The 20,704-nt window shown below is 37.8% G+C and overlaps 1 protein-coding gene across 2 annotated transcripts in view; it reads right to left on the reverse strand.

Annotated features, from left to right (window-relative positions):
- The window catches only part of SNX25 (sorting nexin 25), a 79,559-nt gene that overhangs the window by 51,611 nt on the left and 7,244 nt on the right, over positions 1–20,704 (reverse strand). For both annotated transcript variants that reach the window (XM_050337924.1, XM_050337926.1), the window contains exons 2-3: positions 15,588–15,672; positions 7,895–8,111 (exon numbers count right to left, since the gene is read on the reverse strand). In XM_050337924.1, the coding sequence (XP_050193881.1) occupies positions 7,895–8,111; positions 15,588–15,672 (302 nt within the window). The remainder of the gene's footprint in view (positions 1–7,894; positions 8,112–15,587; positions 15,673–20,704) is intronic.

Raw genomic sequence — 20,704 nt, forward strand, 5'->3', positions numbered from 1 at the left:
AAAAAAAAAAAAAAAAAAAAGGAAGAAGAGAGAGAACTTACAGATCACTTGTATCATGATCAGTCACTAAGTGATAAAATGATGCATCACGAAGCACTGGGTGGGTGCTGTGCACCACTGAACACACATAGCAACATGCTGATGGGTGGGCAAGCCCATGATAGCACAGTGTGTTGTTAGCAGACTCCTCACAAACAGGTTTTCAGATGACAGCTCTGAGAGAAACAAGGGGCAAACCTTCTGTGCCTAATACTGTTTCACAGGTGCCAATGTTTTTCTGGACTTTGCAGAATACATTTGACTGAACACCTTACTGCAGGTCACAGCTGCACCTTTTCTTTATACAGAAATAGCTGTAGAAGCAGAGACAAGGTACCATAGCAAGTTTTTCATGGCTACATGCCTACTGTGTTCCAGTCCATTTTAACAGCAAGGTGACCAACCCAGTGATTACAGCGAGACAGACACAGTCACCTGAGAGATGCCCTGGTAATCTACAAAGGCAGACAGAACCAGTCTTCCGTAGGAGGCTCTAAGTTGCTACAAGGGTTTGGATCTGTCACATCTCATACCAGTGCCTCCTCCCATTTTTCATAACATCTGCTTTCTTCCCAGATCTGGAGGTTGCTGTCCTGGTTAGAGTCAACTGACTCTTACTCACAGAGCTGCTCCAAGCCCATTGCCTCTGTATGTGAAAAAGTGACCAAGAACTGTATACAGTACAAACAAAAGTTTTCAGCTAGACACCGCTACATGGCCACTAGTGACAGGCAGCATTGTATAACAACTGATTTTTGCCTGTCAGTCTGGAAGGATGAAAATATGTTGGAATAGTAACAATAATTCTAATTTTGTTCTAATAAGACAAGTAATTTGTCTTAAGGTGACTAAAATAAGTTTAATAACTAATTTGCAGAACAACATGAATGTAAAGATGACATTTGGTTTTGATTTGACTGAAGCCTCTTATTCAATTACAAATCAGATGTTTTGTTTGCAAAGGTGGATCATGGAGAGGGTTTCAATTGTTACCAGTAGGACAAATCTCAAAACAAGTCCCTTGGAACAGCTTGGATGTAAATACTCTGTTCTGAGGAGCAGTGGTTTATGGAAATGATGTGTAATTTTCACTATCACCCAGCCCAGGTGATGCAGCTGATTGAGCTCAGAAAGATGTTTATCTTGTTCTGGTAGGATCTTTTCTCTGTGGCAGCTAAATACACAATTATTTTCTTCAGTGCACTTCCATTTCTCTTGCATATTCCATACATATTATAAAGCTTCCTCTACACCACATCAAACATTCCCCATCGTGTTCTCCCCTAAAGGTATTCATTATTTATCCAAAACCAGACATGCCCCAGGCAGATCACTGACAAAGTCTGGGTCATTTACCTACAGCCAGCTCTTATTGTGGAAATAAAGCCTTCATTTTCCAGACAGGTTGGTCCACCCAAACCACTTAGAAACACAGTCAGAAGCATATGCAAAATGCTGGCAAACCGGATGACTTACAGGGAACATAGAAAAATTAAGGTTTAAAAAGACCTTTTAGATCATCAGGTCCAGCCACTAACCCAAGACTGCCAAGTCCGCCACTAAAGCATGTCCTTAAGTGCCACATCTATACAGATTTTTAACACTTTCAGGGACAATGATTCCACCACTTCCCCAGGTAGCCTGTTCCAATGCTTGACCATCCTTTCAGTGAAAAAGTAACAATCTAAACCTTCCCTGGCACAACTTGAGGCCATTTCCTTTTGTCCTGTCACTTGTTACCTGGGAGAAGAGCCTAATCTCCATCTGGCTACAACCTCCTTTCCAGTAGTTGTAGAGAGTGATGAGGTCTCCTCTGAGCCTTCTCTTCTCCATGCTCAACAACCACAGCTTCCTCAGCCATTCCTCATAAGACTTGTTCTTCCCCAGCTTCATTGCCCTTCTCTGGACACGCTCCAGCACCTCAACATCTTTCTTGCAGTGAGGGGCCCAAAACTAAACACAGGATTCCAGGCGTAGCCTCACCAGTGCCATTATCACTTCAACTGGTTCCTGAGTAATAACAGCGACACAGAGCTAGAACTAAAAGCACGTGCAAAGCATGAAACAGATCCATAATGCACACAAAATTTCACTGAATTGAGATCAGTCTTCTTTGTCTTCAGCATCTCTCTACAAGTCTCCTGAGGAACGCCAATCTGTTTGGGACTGCAAACACATTGAAGCATTAACTGCATCTATAGTATCACCCATGCAAGAGAAGTCTGTCTCCCTGTTGTACAGATTTGTTCCCAGTCAAGAGCCAATGCATACAGCTTCTCCTAGTCGGGCCTATGCCACGACTTTTCTGACACACAGTCAACAGAACACAAATGGAAAATTGAACAGAATAAATAAGGACATAGGCAAATATTTGATTCTTGCCCTTCTAATTTGTCTAATGTGTTCCTGCCTACTGGAATGCAAGGGAGGGACAGAGTTGCATAGCCTTCAGTTTACAGGCTATTTAAGAAATTTTCAGGTTTTCTTATTGGAGTTATCTCCATTACCTAAGAAAATACAAATCTCTAGAAGAGGGGTTCTTTCAAAGGTTTTCCTAGCCAAACTGTATCTAAATGTGATCTAAAAAGTAAAAGGGAATATTTTTATGAAAAAATTAGAAATACAAAATCTTCAGGCAATTCAACTCTAAACAAGCCTTGCATATCAGAGCTAAATGGTTGTGTCAACAAATCCTGCAGTTTTCATTGCTTCTGGGCAAGAGAAATAAAAGGAAGATAGAAAGTAGGAGAGGAAGCTTGCAGGGAGGCTTACCAGCTACAGAATAAATCAATAGGCCGGTGATAAAACAGACAAGACATACAGGCTTACATCCTCCTTTGCGTGTATACAGGAAGCATTACACTCTATCTGTCTTAATATTACCATTGATCAGCTTGCAGGGAAATACTGTGTGTCAACACAAGGTCTGCCAAGTAAGCAGCAACCCTTTTAATTGGGGCTTCCCTTCAGTGACACACATAAAAAAGGGAGCAGTGAGCAATTACAGAAGTATTAACACCACTGCTCAGTTACCAAACCATGTCTGTTTACTGTCTTGGAGCAGGAGCTAAGATGTCCTGATCAGGCATATTCTTAAGGCTTGATATAAAACCAGATCTTCAACCCCGTGGGAATGTGGCACTGTTCATTTTGCAGAGACCAACAGAGAAAGTAGAAACTTCAGTGCAGGCCGCATGCATGTACCCAAAGTAGCGTCTCTCCAGTGCCAATAAAGATATTAAGTGCTATTAAATAATCCAAACAGTAACATAGACATTATTTCTCTTCCTATCTAATTTTGAGCATGTGTTACTAGGACTGTGTGGTTGGATTTTCCAAACAAAAGGTCACTTAGTAATCATAAACTCTGAACCAAAATTGTGTGCAGATATTTTTAGAGAAAACTCTGAAAGCCTAGCCAATTATCCATAAATTCTGAGCACAACCGTGTGCAGTGAACTAATATAAATGTGGCACTCTAGCAAACAGTTCTGAAACAGGCATGATACAAGCTTTGTAAACCAGGCTCATCTAATCTGCTTTAGGCGATACGCAAATAATGGCAAGTGGTAACTTAATTCTTGAACAATCAAGACTGAAGTAATTGTGACATTTATTGGTCTACCAAGATGCAGGTGACTTCAGTGATTTAAAACAGTAGACAGAACTCTACACAGTATACTTACAAGTCACATCCATTCTTCACTCTCCCATGAGCGACAAAGCCAGCCTTAACGTTGCCCAAGTTTCTTTTCTGTAATTTTCATTTTCTGAAAAGTTTGCTCTGAATTTTTAAGACTATACAATACTTTTTCATAGTGTCAGAAAGCAAAGCTACTTCCTTCAGCTGCCCCTCAAAGCACTGGAAGGTAGAGCAGCAGAACATGAATATAGAACCAAAGATAGGAATTCACTTTGGCAGGCCCTTTGTACCAGGTCTGTTCCAAGCTGTACTTTTCTTTGGGAACAAAATGACACCTACTGGAACTATCCCTGCTCTGAGACTGCTTTCTGCAATTACTGACTGTGTATCCTACTGAATGTCATCATTATTAGAACTTGACCCCTTACTGCTGCAAACCTGTAAGTTCATCCAGCACTTTATAAAGGAAAGAAGAACAGCAGATTTGCTGTGGTATTGCTGAAGACAAGCAGTTAAAAACATTACAAGTTTTATAGAAATATCATCATTTCCCTCCCATACCATAACTAAGCAACTCTGCGCTAATACTGGCACCTCCTTAACAACAATCCTTCATTTCTCAGGAATGCAGAACCCACAGATGTTCCATAATACTGAACTGTCACCTGGGCTTCCAGGTTTCCTAATACAGTGACCTCTTTTTTTTTTTTTCCCCTAGGATCTTGTCTCCATACCCACATTTTGGATCAGGATCATCTGGTAACTCCCTGTATTGTAAAGACTCATCACAGTCAGGAGTATTAAAAGATTCTTGGTGTTTGTGGTAGGTCATATGCTCCTGATGCCAGGCATCTTTGACAAACTTGATATGTCAGTCTGCTTTGAAAATTAAGAAAAAAGCAACTAAATAAATTATGCACACACATCCCTCTCCCCCTGAACAAAACAACAAACAAACAAAAACAACAAAAACAAATACACAAACAAAACCCACACCAAAAAAACCCCAAAGCATCTTAAAAAGCATTAACAACTCCTCTACAGGAAATTACTTCAAAGTTCTTTCTTTCTTTAAATAAATAAGTAGATAGATAGATCACAAAGTGTTCCCTTCAGCCTTATGATTTCTTGATTTAGTCTTTCAAGAGAGAGTCTTGCAGAGATACATTTAAGTCTCAATCAGTACAATTGTGAGTTGAAGTGCACATGCAACTCGTTCTAAATGACTGTCATCAGTATATTCAACATTCACCACGCACTTCCATTAAACTGACTCTGAGAACTACCAGAACCACAGGCAGTTTGCATCTCTTCACTTGTATCAGCCTTAGAGCTCTAAACTTCTTGACAGTGCAGTAAAGTAAAAATTACTTCATCTATCTGAGTTTTCTAAGAAAGAAAAGGAACACATTTAGACCTTTACAAGCCAGTGTAACAAACACACATGAAAAAAAGTACCTACTTAAACAAACAAAAAAAAACCCTAAACCCACAACTCTGAAAACAAACCACATCAAACCTAGAAGGTACAACGAAAAATATGGACAAAGCCAAACCCCAAATTTTCACAGCTGCCATTTTATCATGATAAATCAGTAAGTTTTATAAATCACTTCAACCAATGCTCACTGTGAATAAAAGCTGTTATTTATGCATGCCACAGCTACCTCTTTCAGGAAAAAGTATTTGACATGTCCTATTAATAACAGACACAAAGAGTGTACGAATAGCTTACAAGCTGTGGAATGACCACACCAGCACCAGGACATCCTAATGCTTATTGTGGTGTCTAGGTTATACTCAATCATAAACAGGAAATCCAAACTTCCAACACTGAAGCTTGAGAGCAGTGGTGAGCTTCAGACGTGGTGTTACCCATGAGTTGACTTAATAATCTGTTCTTGTTTTTTATTACTATTTTCTTCTCAGCACCTTCATACAGCTGCTCCCATTGCAAAAAATATCTACAGTTTCCTACTAATCCCCTTGATACACCTTTCCAGAGGCTGCTTGCAAGGAACAGTTCTGGACATTCCTGGTTTGTGAGTGGCAAATGGAATTATAAAACAAAAACAAGACTTGTGGGAGGAGTTTAGTTGCTATCCAGACAACTGGGATGTATCTATAGGATTAATCAAGTTAAATCTAAGTGCTTAAACTCCTTTTGCATCAGTCTCCTCTTGATCAGTTTGTGGTAGCACCACTTTTATTTTAACTATCTTATCACAACCCATACTGTAATCAAAAAAATTGAAGTTACATATCCCATACATGCAAACATATTCACATGGACCAAGAAAATTATGAACTGAGTTCATAATTCTATGTATTACCCTGTCAGTAATACATAGAAAACAAAAGGAATATTATCAAAACATGAATGATATGAAGTTTAATGCCCAAACTCCTTATCATACTGATCACTCAAACAGCAATTTCCCCACAGCACTTCCCCCCCCCCCAAACACACTTTTCAAGAGCTTTGAGCTCTTAACTATGGGTTCTGAATCAGCCCCAGGAGCAGCCACCAAGCACTTATATTGCTAAGTCTGGGCACACACATACATAAAAACACTTAAGAGTATGTCCCATCAGATCTTGTGTAGCAGTCAGCTTGCCAGAAGCAGCCTGCAATACCACATGTTCATATTGCTATTTTCTTCCTCTGTCTTTGGGATCAAAGGTGCCCCAACTGTAGGTTAAAGACAGAGAACAGTCAAAATCAAAAAATGTAGGATAAAAAAAAATAGTCATAGTAATAATAGCAGTAACAACGACAATAAGAATAATAAATCAACATCACTGTGATCTCTTCTTACTGAGGTTTGTTAAAAAAGCACTGCTTGTCAGGGGGTTCAAGAAGAGACAAGGATTACTATTTTCACAACCCACTTGCCTACTGTACTGGTTTTAGCTGTGATAATTTTCTTCACAGTGGCTAGCAGGGGGCTATGTTTTAGATTTGTGCTGAAAACCATGATGATAATCAACATCCTCATTCTTTAACTGTTCAAACCAAACTCTTCCCAAAAGCAAGTGCTTGACTGTGATAAAGGACAAGTGCAAGTGTAATACTTAAAAATCAAGGAGCACACTTAGGAGCTTTACCTGACCAAGAGATTTCTACCACATTCCAGAGCTAAAAGAAAGTAGTACCTGGAATCCAATGCAAGATTATTGCAAAGTAAATACACCTTTATTTCTTCTTTTCTTGAATGTAACCACCCTTTAGTTTCTTTTTCACCTTTAGTTTTTCTATACATTAGCTGACTTAGAGCTGAGATCTACTACAAATATGTTAACCCTATCTTCTGCTCCAGAACAGAAAGAAGTGTCAATGGTAACAGACAGATTGGTCACTAACAGAGCACTGTTGATCTTTTTTTCTTTGAAGGGGTGTCAAAAAAAAGTTAACCTAATTGCAGGCAAAACTACTTTACAGAATAAATAATATAGTCTAAATCTGAATGACCAAAGCATATTTCAATTTGGATAACTAAAATGATGCAAGCACAGACAGAAGCCCTAATTCCATGCACAATTAACCAAATTGTGCATTCAGATGTGTGAACTGCATAGATTAAGAGTTCCCATTTGCAACTACAGTTTGGGTGCAACTCTAGTATTCAGTGGAGAGCTGATTTTTTCAAGCGGATAAAGTAGAGGAAATTCATGAAACTAGCAAGATAACCTACACAGAGAAAGAAAATACAGCCAACCATTTTTCCAGTAGAAAAATCTTGCTACTGCAGGACACGCCACTTAGAGAAATCACAAGACTTTGCTTCCTGGGGCTAGAAGAAATGGAAAGCTGAATGGAATTAACCTTGGTGCTATTTTGGGAAAGGTGCAAATAACAATCTTCTTGTCTGTTGACTGCTCTGACAGCATCCCTTCTTTCCCTTGCAGGTTGACACTACTTTGCAGGAACTGCTCACACAGCCCACCTCCTACTGTGAGCAAAGGATTCAAGGTTGAAACAGAAAGAGCAGTGAATCCAAATTCTGAGAAAAAGGAGGACAAGCATTTCCTTGCACAGGTCTCACAGATGACCTGAAGCCTGCTTGATCTCTAAAATTGGTAATAAGCTTGAACTATTTTCTTTACCAGTTCTCTACAAAAGCGTTACACTCCTCACTACTTTGATATAGCACATCTGAAAGCAAAGAGAAAAGCAGAAAATTCCAGTGAAATGCAGAGTTTTGTTTTTACCTGGCATTGGCTCCTTTAAGGTCACAGAAGTGTGAGAGTAAAGCTTTCACTACATCATTGCAGACAACTTTAACTACATCAATGTGACTCAGCCTCTGTCGCAGCTGCTTGGCAATTTCCCAAAAGTCTTCAGATAGCAGCTGGTACAGCTGCCCTTCATCTCTGCTGAGTTGCCCATACCAGGACAGGATGTAATCTCTATAGCTGTAGTCAAACACTGAAAGGAGAAACAAAACAATTAATAGCAAAAATTGCAAAAGGAGAAGGCACATCCAAATAGGAAAAACATAATCTTCCACCTTTCCCCTCAAAAACTGGATGGATAATAGGCTTCACATCTACTTCTGGGTTTTAAATTCTTGCCAAAAAAAGTAAGGTTGGCGAGGTTACAGCAATCTGCACCTAACAGGTTACTGGAGGTCACTTTGCAAAGCCAAGCCTGTAAGTGGATTTGCTCAGACAGTCAGGTTACCAGCTACACACAAACCTCAGACTAATACCTGTCTCTCGACAGTGGCTTTATATGTGGTTGTTTGAATATCATATAATCTGACTGTGGCTAAGCTGTTGCAGACTGAAACCAGCCTTCAACAGACTCCATTCCAAGGTCACAATTAAAAGGGGAGGTGGTAAGATTCTTGGATTTCAAAAGACATATAACAACCCCAGAAAAGTACATTATAGGATCAGAAAAGCTAAAAGAGAACAAGCAGATTAGTGAGACCATGAACTTCAAAAATGATGAAGCATTCCAAATCATATCTATAGGCAATAACCAAGATTACTGTAATTTCAAGTCCCATGGCAACATCATCTTCTACCATTATGACTCCTCTTTTAGACAACATTTGTGTGTTGCCAGTTTTACTGATGTTTCACACTAATAGGTGTCCCTGGAGATATAAGAGGGAGCAGGAGGTCTTCAGGGAGCACACATGAACTGTGTTTGGCAGTTACAACAAGATAAGGAAAAAGCTAGGCTTGCAAGAATCAATTTGCATCTGCCAGAGGGATAATAAAAAGAGGGGAATAAAGTCGTATGCCTGATAATCTGAGCAGCTTCTTTACCAGATATCCTGATGTTTTCATGACTTTTTATATCAAAAGTACACCTCATCTGTCAGTGTAAGCCTGCAGTGCAAAGTAATCATATGGCTCCACTATTTCTTACTTTCAACTTTGATAGAAGTTGTTTGTTTGGCAGTTTATTGAACTATTAAAATTTCCTTGGCACTGTAACAGTGAACTATTAACATACTATCAGGACAACTTAAATCGAATACTTTCACCTGCCTTTTCAGACAAAACTAGCAAACCTCATCCAATATCACCTTGTTAAACAGATTTCAAAAGAAATGTCCAAAATTGATAAAAGTTCCTAGCCAAATGCTTCATAAATCAGCTTCCTCAGGTTTATAAAGAAAAGTCACTTCAATAAGTATGCTGAAATATATAGTTAAAAGCCTTTTGCAAAGTCATTTCAAGGCTTTTTAATTAATAATTTGGAAAAAATAACCCACAGCTCAATAAACAAGTAAATAAAATGTTTGAAGTATTTATTCTTTTTTCTGATCTAGGAGAGAAAAAAATATGCAGAGCCATATTGCAGAATGGGAACTTTCAGTATTGAAACATATCCAATTGCATTACTTTTCTAAAATAGAAGAAAACTCATTGAAAACTCTCACCCACAAATACTACAAAGTGATAAAAACAGCTATACAAAGTAGTGTTCTTCTGATAAGCAAGGTGAGGAATAATCCATCAATACACCAAAGAGCAACTGGGAACAGCATTTTAAAAACTGAAGTTTTATTATTTATCTCAAGTCTCCCATTACAATACCCCTTTTAGATATCTATTTTTCCACAGTGGTCCCCATGTCCTTCTGCAGACACCTTTTTATTATAGCTGTGTTATTCTCTTCTCTTGCAAGATCTGAAATGCTGTAGAAAGCTGACCACAGCACAAATTCTTCCTTTTCGCCTACTCCGTAAGAGACCAATAATTCCTCAAGCGCATTCAAGACACACTGCATTGAGGGATTTGTTATCATCATCACTGGCAATTAATGACTTTTTCAGATGTTCTTACTGACACCCTCTCTACCTTTTGCAAAGCAGCAGATTTCTCCAGCATCTTTTCCCTAAGAAGAGAAGTCACGTATGGAGTAGTGGCTCCTACAGGTGTCTACTCAACAGAACTGTACAAAGCAAGAGTACAAGATAAAAGAGCAAAACTCATATCCTGGTCCCTTAGACTATATTACCTTTCAGAACACATTATGTATTCCCAACAACCCTTAATTTATAACTCTATTTTTAAGCTATTCCTCCCCCAAATGAACTCAGTTACTAGCACAGTACATAATACACATTTTTTGATTCATTTTAGCCACTCATGACTTCTGTCACATTGAATGTCACATCTCTGTATTCTAGGAAAGTACAACATTCAAACTAATTAGAATTGTTATATCAGAGTACAACTCCTGCAACTTTACTATACCCCTAACTGAAATACCTGAAGCAAGATCTATTTTGATGGGAAGACTCCTGCTCAAACAAAGCAAGGTGACAGTAGGTTCTTCAACTAGGTGTATCAACATCAAAGAACCACAAAATAGAGTGGCAATATATAACTAAAAACAAAAGATCATCAATCATCACCAAAAACCAACCACGCAAGTACAAAATACTTCACTTGTGTTGCTCCCTGCAACTTACACATTTTCAACACCTTAAAAGGATTACACCACTTTGAACCATATTTCCCTGCACCTATCTTTTACACCTCTCTTCCTTTACATGCTTTCTATAGCTTTCTTGTCACTTCTGAGCCTTGTTTCCCTTCCTGCATCACAACAGTGCTGTTCTCTACAAAACTCAGGGTTCTTTAGAGCCCAGAATATATGCCCAAATAAACAGTGAGACAACTTTAGGACTTTGTTTAAATAAATAAATAATATTTTAAAAAGGACAACAGCCACAGACACTAACAGCAGTCTGTTTAAGACTAAGACACTGCCTCATCCATATGTATCATCCTGGCCATGGTGCACAGTTGCTGCTTTAGTTTCATGCCCGTTGATGCAGCTGGTGCCTTTTTCAGCACTCTGAAGAAACAGAGAAAACAAATGTAGGAATTTTATAGAGAGCACCTTGCTTCCTTCAGAGTAGAAATCTGCTCGTGCATCTATTCTCATTATTTTTATACAGCACATTCTCTAAAACATCAAAAACAACTGGTCAGAAAACAAGGAAGGAATGAAAAAGAGAAGCAGGACACATTCAGGACAACTTACTATGACTAACTCATCCACTACAAACATGAAACAAATTTCTTCTGATAACCATCAAACGCAGTGACCACCATGAGCCTGGTGCAAAACTGTAGAAACTTCTACTGGGCCTTCTAAACTAGTTCCTGAGTTGTTATGATGTAATTAAAAGTCATTCCCATGTGAATTTGAAGTTGAGCCTCTTCAAACACTCTTTTTAAATACTGTGAACTAAAAGTGTTGGGAGTAGAGAGCCAGAAGCTTGTGTGGAGCTTTAGTGAGCACACCCATCTAGATCCTTCCTTCACTCCCACCCCAATACAGGTCCTACATTAACTGCTTTCTCTTCTATCATATTCATTCATTCAGAGGTTCACTGACACCTCAAAAGTTACTGGATCAGACTGGCTTCAAATCTGCAAAACTTCACACTAGACAGTTTTTATGCTGCTAAGATTCATCACCCAACTTTATTAAAAATAACATCAAAATCTGAAGAACAAGAATTAAATATCTACTCTTTTTCTCAAAGCAATATTAAAAAGCAGAGCATAAATATTCTCCCTATGCAAATGCAAACACACACTTCCAAGTGTCAATAAGAAGTAAACATCCTTTCCTGAAAGCACTGGAGAGGTCAGAACATTAATTTATAGTCAAATCCAAAACTCTCTTGTGACTGTGTGAACAATGGAAGAGAGGGTATAGCTACAAAACTGGATTCTAGAGCAGCAAGCATTGCACAATCTGTAAAACTGAAATGCAAGGTTAACATGGGACATTGTCCCAGTCACTAGCAATAGTAATTTAAAGATTTCAGTTCTCTTGTTACCTTTTGTGTTTAGAAAAATACTAGTATTTCTTGATTTACTTGTATTTTACAATATTATTCAAACCCTATGAAAATGCCACATTAACAGTCTAAATATTATCATTGTGTATAGGTGGATAGGCCTTGTGCAAAAGCAATCACACCCTGACAGTCCATTCCACATTCTTTGGTTTATTTTTATTACAATTTTGTTGACATTTGTGTCTTTAATATTTTTTATGAATGTGAAGGGTGAAAAAAAAATTTCCAAATATATAAAAAATAGAGAAAAGTGCTAAAAAGATCTAGGAAATGTATAAAATAAAAAAAATCAGACAAGTTTATGTCCAAATAGTTTTCCACGTATATCCTTTGTGAAGAGTTCTTAGCTCTCAAGTGTTTGAATCCCAGCGCAGAGGGAACAAATTCAAATTGCCTTGCTGATATTTTGGACCCAAAAAAATAATTTTTTGAAAGCTGTGAGGAAAAAAAGCCCAGAGTAGCAGAAGCTATTGCAAATTTTTATCTAAATGTCAGCATATGAATCTTAAGTTGGGAAATGAGGTAGTCTAGGAAAAATCTTCTTCTGTAAAGGGAAGTATTGCCTTTACATCCCTAACAGAGTTCTTCTAGGGGTTCAACACAGACAGGCAAGAGCTGATCCTTAAGAACAATCTAATTAAGTTCCCAAAATATTTCCAATGAGGTCACCTCAAGACAGGGTTGAAAGCCGATAACCCACTATGAAAGGAGAGATGGTTCTCTGGCATGAAATATTTTAAGAGCTAAGAAACACAGGGGAATTTTCACAGCAGAACAATTTCACCAGTGGAGTTCTGCTGGGATTTGTGCTTTGACCTGTACTGTTTTACTTACTCATAAATGACCCAGTAAAGCAGCTAAGTGATATGAAGATCAATTTTCTTGGCTCTACTAAAACAGTAGAGATAAAGACTGACTGTGAAGAATAACAAAGACCACAAGACGTGGAGCAATAAAAGTGGAGGATGAAGCTCAGTTCCTGGGAGACCAACTACACTCAAGGCAGACAAATCTACTGACAGCTACAGCCTTCTCCCAAACAGTACGCTGTGCAACAGCAGCACAAGTCTCACTGAGCACAGTCTCTCTTAGGAAATGTATTACCACGCTACCACACAACATCGGCTAAAAACAGGAAGTGACCAGACAAGCAACAGGTAGCGTTAAGTGTCTAAAAGTATTCTTAGAAATGAGTTATCTTTTCTTTTTGCAAGAATCAAAACAATCTATCAAGAGAAAGCATGAAAAATTCCAGACAACCATATTTCAGTATTAGTAACTCAAGTATCACCAGCTGAAAAAGGGACTCAGGGCTGACAACTAAAAGGCCTTTTCTTCCTGCCATATTCAACAAGGAAAATCTCTTCATAATGTTACACTTGTTCTGATTTTGAGCACTTAGATTTTATAAAATACACTACACAGTAGCAGGGCTAATTCACAGCTTTCCCTCACCTAGCATAGTTAGTAACTAACGGTAAACCCCAGGCAAACTTAACTGCACAATGGTGAAAAACAAGGAAAGAAGTCAGAATTAACCAAAGGGCTTTCTCTCTTCATACCCAGCAACAGCGATCAGACAATGCTGGCTCATCCAAAAATGTTATCCATGCATCTCTAATGTAATGTAAAGAGAAGTAAAATCTGATTCAAAGAAAAAAGGAAAAAAGAGCAAAACCTCATTGACTGTGATAATCTGACAACACCTACTCTAAACCTAAAGTGGCGGTAGGAGTCTGGACTGTTCCCCAAGATTAAAACCTCATTGGAATTGGAAGTCTCCTAGCTAAATAAATGAGGCATTTTAAAGCAGTTTGTTGAACAGCATGTTACGTCAAAACAGCAGAAGTTGCTAAAAATTCCTAGGATTTATAAATACTTTAATCCTGATCTGTGCAAGACTGAAAACAGAAGACTAGATGATATTTTTTATACCACTGGTAATAAACTTTTATTTAACCATGAATTTGTTTTAAAACAAACAAACAAACAAAAGCCACAAAAAAAAATTCACATTGAGACAACTATGAATTCCAAAACTGTCACAGGGCAAGAATCTGGTCATTTTACTCTAATAAAAAATTAAATATTGCTTTTGTGATTCATTCAGTATCTCAAACTTAAGTTGACTCAGTCACCTTCCAAACCCAAAATGTTTGCTTAAGTCTTTGTATGGTTGAGTAAAAAGTACAGTCTCATCTTTGTCAAACCGCATAACAGAGAAGTTGGCTTCATCACTTAGGCCTGGAAGAAATACGGGAAATCTGTACAAGTTTGCTTTCCAAATGAAATCTGACAAGTTTGCTCTCCAAAATTCAGAGTGGCACTCGAGGGTAAAAGCTAGTTTGAAAAAAAAAATAGCAGAAAGGCAAGTGAGCTGTCACAACAGAAGATAGTCAACTGTAAAGTGAATCACTTACATATTAGTAACTTTCAGCCTTACTGAGTAGGGATGGCCTCACACAACCAACTGATTTATCTGCGAAATAAACACCTTAGATGAAGACAGCTCCCATATTTTCACAGACACGAGTTCCTCCTACATGCAAGTAACTGCAGGGAAGTGTAATATAACTGTCTTTTCCTCTATATTCCACAATACCCGTTGTCTGTCTCCAAATAACCCTGCAATCTCCAAATCTGTGATTATGTCAAGGCTTCATTTCAAATTCTGAAGCAGGTTATCCAAAATGTAAAGCACACATGTGAAAGAATACCGCATATAACTTGTCTGTGCTTGTTTCTACATGTAATGTTTAGACTCTACTATCCTTTTCACGTGATCAAGAATTCTCTAGTCTGATTCCAGACGAAAATGCTTCCTAAAAATAGATTATAATAGTTCACCTCCACAAAAATATGACATGAGTAGGTAAAGTGTTCTGATTTTGTATTTTAGCTACCTACCCTGCTAACAGCTATTCATAAAAATAACATTGAAAACATAACACATCCCAGGTTTTCGTAAGACAACCAACGTGTTTAAAGCAATGATAATTTTCAAATATACTCTCTGTTTATCAAAAAGATAAGAAAAAGTGCTGCAAAGAAATCTGAAGGAAAAAGTATTCAAAATTAGATAAAATATTTACAAAAGGCTGATAGACTGTATCAGCCAAAAATCCAAATGTTCATTTTAAATTCACTTTTTTATGGCAAGAATTGTGCTAAACAGGAAGACTGTATGCAAGAGTTTACAGGATTTATCAGTTCAGGAAAATCCAATCAAGAACATTTTAAAAGTAACCCCCTTGGTTTGTGCACAAGTATGAAGAACTGTATTTTAACATATTTCTGTTAAAAAAAAAAAAAACACCAAACTAAACAAACAAAAACAAACAGCCAATAAAATTACAAGATAGCAGCTGAATCGCAAAAATATCATCATATTACTTACTACAGTGGATCTCTTGGGAAGACTAAGACCTTGTGCTTTTATATTATATCACAGAGGAAAACAGGGTCATATTCTAAAATCCTGGAATACTGTGCAGTTATGATTTGCTAAGATGACAAGAGATATTCATACTCCAACGCATCTTTGACAAGTTAAGACTCACCTTCTTTCAGTGCTTTATCCATATTGTGAGAAATAACCACTCTCCTTGATTGGATTGAATCATGGCAGCTTCCAGACCAATTCCTCTGAAATTCAAAGATAACATTCATCACAAGAGGAAGGAATAAACCAAAACTTTCAGAAGGAATAAAACTGGAATTCAAGGCAATAGTACTGTATCATTTGATCTTTATACAAACAGTCACCCCACACATTTAACACAGAGGAGTGTCAATTATCTCTGAGGTTATTATACATAGTCCATTAAGACCATATTAATAGTCATTGTTGTGTATAACTTGCCAAATTATCTTAGGGGTTTTTTGGTAGAAGGGAGCTGTATTTAGTTGCAGTTCAATGTACTGAGAACAGGACATGCATGTAACAGAAGAACTGGAACTCCTCCATTCAGTATTTTCACAGTAAATGTAATATCTTCATAGCCTACTGTGACAACAGACTTCATCTAGCCTCATAAACTACTTTTAAACCAAAGAGAAGCCTTTAGATCTCCCACACTAACTTTGGTTCACATCCTTTTGGGCTTCTTCCTTCAAAGATACTTTCAGCTGCTGCATTTTAAGCTGCTGTCCTATACAACATTTACAAACATCTGTATTGGAGTATTCACTCTTACGGTGTCCAAACAGGTGGGCCAATGGAGAAACATTTTTCAGAGTGTAGACAAAGAGAAGTGATTCATGCTGTATTTGTACAGAAAGGAGTGTAATTTCAAAAAAATAGAAATGGTCCACTCTGTCACACAGCTTACTTCACTCCCCTTGATGGGAGCACAGATTCTCTTTGGTAAGGAGATAACACTTCAGAAACATCTCCATCTCTCCAACATTCACCAAATAGAGAACAAGAAAACAGTATAAATTCCAAGTAAAAACACTGTTTAATGTTCTTAAAGGTAATACACGATTATTTTAGCCAATTTACAGGCTAATTCTCAGTGTATTTTGGTAAATATGTTTTTGTCCACTGCAGAACAAAGCTCATCTAATGGGACCCAAAAAAGGGAGTCTAAGCACTACTGTTAACAGCAAAACAAAGCTTTTCAGGCTCACTCACATTTGACACACAGCATTATGATGAATACTTTCCAGGCCTTGAGTGCCCTCCTTCTGCCCACAGTTGATTTATTCCAGCTTTTGAGTGAGTGCAGCAATACTCTTTAGACTTCTTCCAGTCACCAGTCTGAGACTGTAACTGTGGTCTTTCACCTGATTTCTTCCCTTCTTGGCAACACTATCAGCACACTTGCCTCCATTTGCAGTCCCTCCTTACTATCAAAACTATAGTTAAAGAGGGGTAAGAACAGGGTATTTAGTGAACCATGAGAGATTTTCAAGCCCCTTTTTACCTGAACACAACTCTGGTAAAAGCTGAAGCCATAGCCACCTAAACAGCTGCAGAAAGTACTTTTGCTCTTTGTGAGAACACCTAACAGTATTTGTAAGGCTCCAAGATATAATCTCTGGCTCCTGATGTGGTCACACTTCCTCAACATAAAGTTGTGTTAATGCAAGTCACACAATCACTTCAGGATTTTTCTGCTTTATTTCCAGCAGGAAATCACATGATTCATAACTACTCCAATTTAAAAAAAGAGGAGACAGACTCACAGAGACATTAAACACCCCAAATACATTAGGGGAGGGGGAAGGGATTCAGAAAGCCCAATTAAGCAAACTCACTCAGGTTCTTCTGTGAAGAAAGAGCTCCAAAACATGAGGCCACAATTCTGACTGAAGTTCTGCGCTCAACACACTCCATCTTCCTTAGCACTCATGCTAGCTAGCTTGGGTATCCTACAAGCTAATCCTTCTGCTAAAATGAGTCATACCTGCATAGAAGTCGGTCACCTCAAACTAACTTAAGCACCAACAGTTCTCATTTGTACATATGTTGCAGGGAGTGTTTTTTTACAGCCTAAAGCATCAGTAAGCACTCTGATGCAACACCTGTCAAATTACTCCTTTCAAAACTAGTTTAAATACAAGCTAAGAAAAAAAAAAAAAAGCCCTTCAGAGGGGATCTAAGGTTGCAAGCAGCTTGCTCCACACCACTACACTATGATCCAATCTACACATTTCCACAAAACAGGAACTGATCATTTTATGCTTCAAACTTGAACACTCGTTTTAAGGAAAAGGCAGACTAGTATTGCCTCAGCAAAATGCTGCCTCTTAAATACTGAGATACAAACTCACATCTCAGCTTGCAATGACACATTCTATTGAGTGTCCTCTATGGTTCGTATGTTTGACTTCTAAAAGGCACAGACAATTCATTTAAAAAGAGCTGTTCAAGACATGACCAAAAAGAATGTAAAAGGTGACTTTGCTGCTGCACGAATGTAATTACTGAAAGGTAAAGGAAGATGCATATTGTATCAGACTTTCTGAGAACTTTTCCATGCTCATACAGGTATTGCACACAGTCATGAACTGAAGAGAAAAAGCACAGAACAATAAAACAAAAAAACACCAAAAAAACCCCTTTGCTTAAAACAAGGTTTCAGCTTCATTAAAAAACAAATTTTCAAGAAAAAAGGAGAATCTAATATTTGAATAAATGCAAATGTTCAAATACATTGGAGTGATCATAGAATTGTTCAGGTTTGAAAAGACCTATAAGATCACTGAGTCCAACCATTAACCTATGATATTAATTGGGTTAGTTCAGGCTTAAGGAAAGAAAGAGTTCTGAGAGATCTTATTGCTGACTCCAATGGCTGAATGAGAGGGTACAGAGAAGAGGGAGCCAGAGTCTTCTGGCAGATGCACAGGACATTAGGAAACATTGCAACACAGGAAATTCCCACCACAAGGCAAAACTATTTTAATCATGAGGCTTGTCAAGTATCAGAATGGGTCTGCTGAGGCTGTAGAGTCTCCATCCTTCTGCACAGGAGAAAACCCTGAGCGACATTACACAACTGGACTCACTCTGAGTAGGAGGGTGGACTAGGTGCCCTCCAGACACTCCTTCCAACCTGAACGTGTCATGGTCCCTGATGGCCCTTCAGAGAACTGTGAATTTAATTTCATAACTGATAATGCATCAGATCTTAAGTTGCCTTGTCTAAAACAAACTCATTTTTCCTTCCCATTTTATGAACTTGCATTTAGCAGAACCAAGTCTTAAGTCTTGTTAGTTTAGATTTGGTTTCAAAAAGTTCAGGTTTTGTAGCAATAATAATGATGAATTAATTAAATAAGCAGTCATCCCTGAGTTAGATAACATATATGGCAACAAACACCTTAAAACAACAGTAACAACCCGGTAACACAGACAACCAGCATCTGTGATAACAGAAGGATTCCAGAAAATTCATAGTCCAAACTCAGCTCTAACAGCTGAGAGAATGAAAAATCCAACAGATTTCACTGGAAGACTTTCTTCCCACCTCTGCCTCAAGTCAGATGGAGGGCATATGCAGAGAACAGGTTCAGCTAGAAAGCCTAGATGTGAATGTTTTCACATTTTTCTTCATGTCACTCATCTAAAGGAAAATGATGCTAGATTTCATGAAGTAGTTGGCATAACCCTGACTGAGCCAAAGATGTTTGTAAATGGATTTAATACAGTCAAAGATCTAGCTTAGATGCTCTTTTATACTGAATAAAATCTGGCATGTTCCTCTAAGTTCTGCCTTGCATTATCACAGCCTCCAAAAAACTAAAAACAAACAAACAAAAAAGGCTGAAACTTAAACATTTAACAAAAGGACTTGCAGGAGTAGGGGTGGAGCACATTTGATACATGCTAACAATGAGGTTGCTAACAAACATGGAGGGCTATTTCCTGGAGCAGAGCAAGTTTTCCCCAATTTTGACTTTGTTTGCAGGCTGAAAAAAGGATGTGTGCATTTCCTGTAGACTTCTGAATAACACGCATTGTTTGATACTTTTGAGAATAATTTAAGATGCTGAAAACAACCGTCTCAGTGGGTCAAGAAAAAAGCCAAAAACACCAAGGCTGGCTTAATCCTAAAATTTTGTCTTAGGTTCAGTCTCCTATAAATGCAAAAATGAAGTTAATATCATAATGTCAATGTTTAAACAATTCAAGTAATTTAAAACTACTTCTGCAGAGAACAATAAACGTTAAGTAATAAAGAATTAAGAAGATATTTCAACAACTACACTCAATAAATGGCAAAGCCCAGAGAACACAGGAGTACCTTCCACTATGAAGAAATCCATCTGCAACACCTGGCCATCAAATGCAATGTTTAAAACATAGCAGCAGAAAGCCAGGCAGCTGCTACATGCAGCCTTACTCTGCCATGGAATTAAGGCAAGAAGCAGAGAAAAATTTACAATTATTTTTATTACATTAACTCAATTACAACAGAACTAGAATAGAGTTCAGGACAGATCCCACAGTACAAATGGGCATTGTACATGAGACTGTCAGTTTAACCACTGATGTAAAAGGCAAAGACTGCACCTAATTCAGCATACACGAACCATACAGTTACCCCTAGCTACTTGCTCCACCCCCTGTTGCCCTATTAACTTTCCTCTTATCTTTGTAAAACATACATCAACATCAGACTGGACCTTGATGACAGAGTCACAACTTCAAACAATATTTCACTGACCTTTCCATAAATTAGTTTTTAACTGATGTGGATAGACATGTTCTTAGAGTAGTAAATATTACTTCAACTTATGATGCAACAATAAATTTTCTATTCACAAGACAATATTTTCAATTAATACAGTTCTATTTAAGATTACAAGGCAAGTACGTATGTGCCACATTACGCATTAATATACATATATTAAGGGCTACCATAACTACCAATTTAAAAATCAACATGCTTAAAGCATATTAATCCTATTATCTTAAGCATCATTATCTCAATAATCATGTTATGATATCATCACAACATATTTCCACTAACATAGTAGCTTCTGGAATATGTAGATCATGGTAATTAGATGGTCATGTTCTACCTTAGCTGTACTGTGTTCAAAACTGGTAAAACTGTAACAGTGTAAAAACTTTATAATTAGGGCAGAACTCTCTTCATCTGAGATTTCATATAATATCAGACAGATAAGAATAGGAAAATGAAACACTTCTAAAGTAATACTT

Source organism: Myiozetetes cayanensis, unplaced genomic scaffold (assembly GCF_022539395.1).
Source record: "Myiozetetes cayanensis isolate MyiCay16 unplaced genomic scaffold, myiCay2020 scf7, whole genome shotgun sequence".
In the NCBI taxonomy this organism is placed as follows: Eukaryota; Metazoa; Chordata; class Aves; order Passeriformes; family Tyrannidae; genus Myiozetetes; species Myiozetetes cayanensis.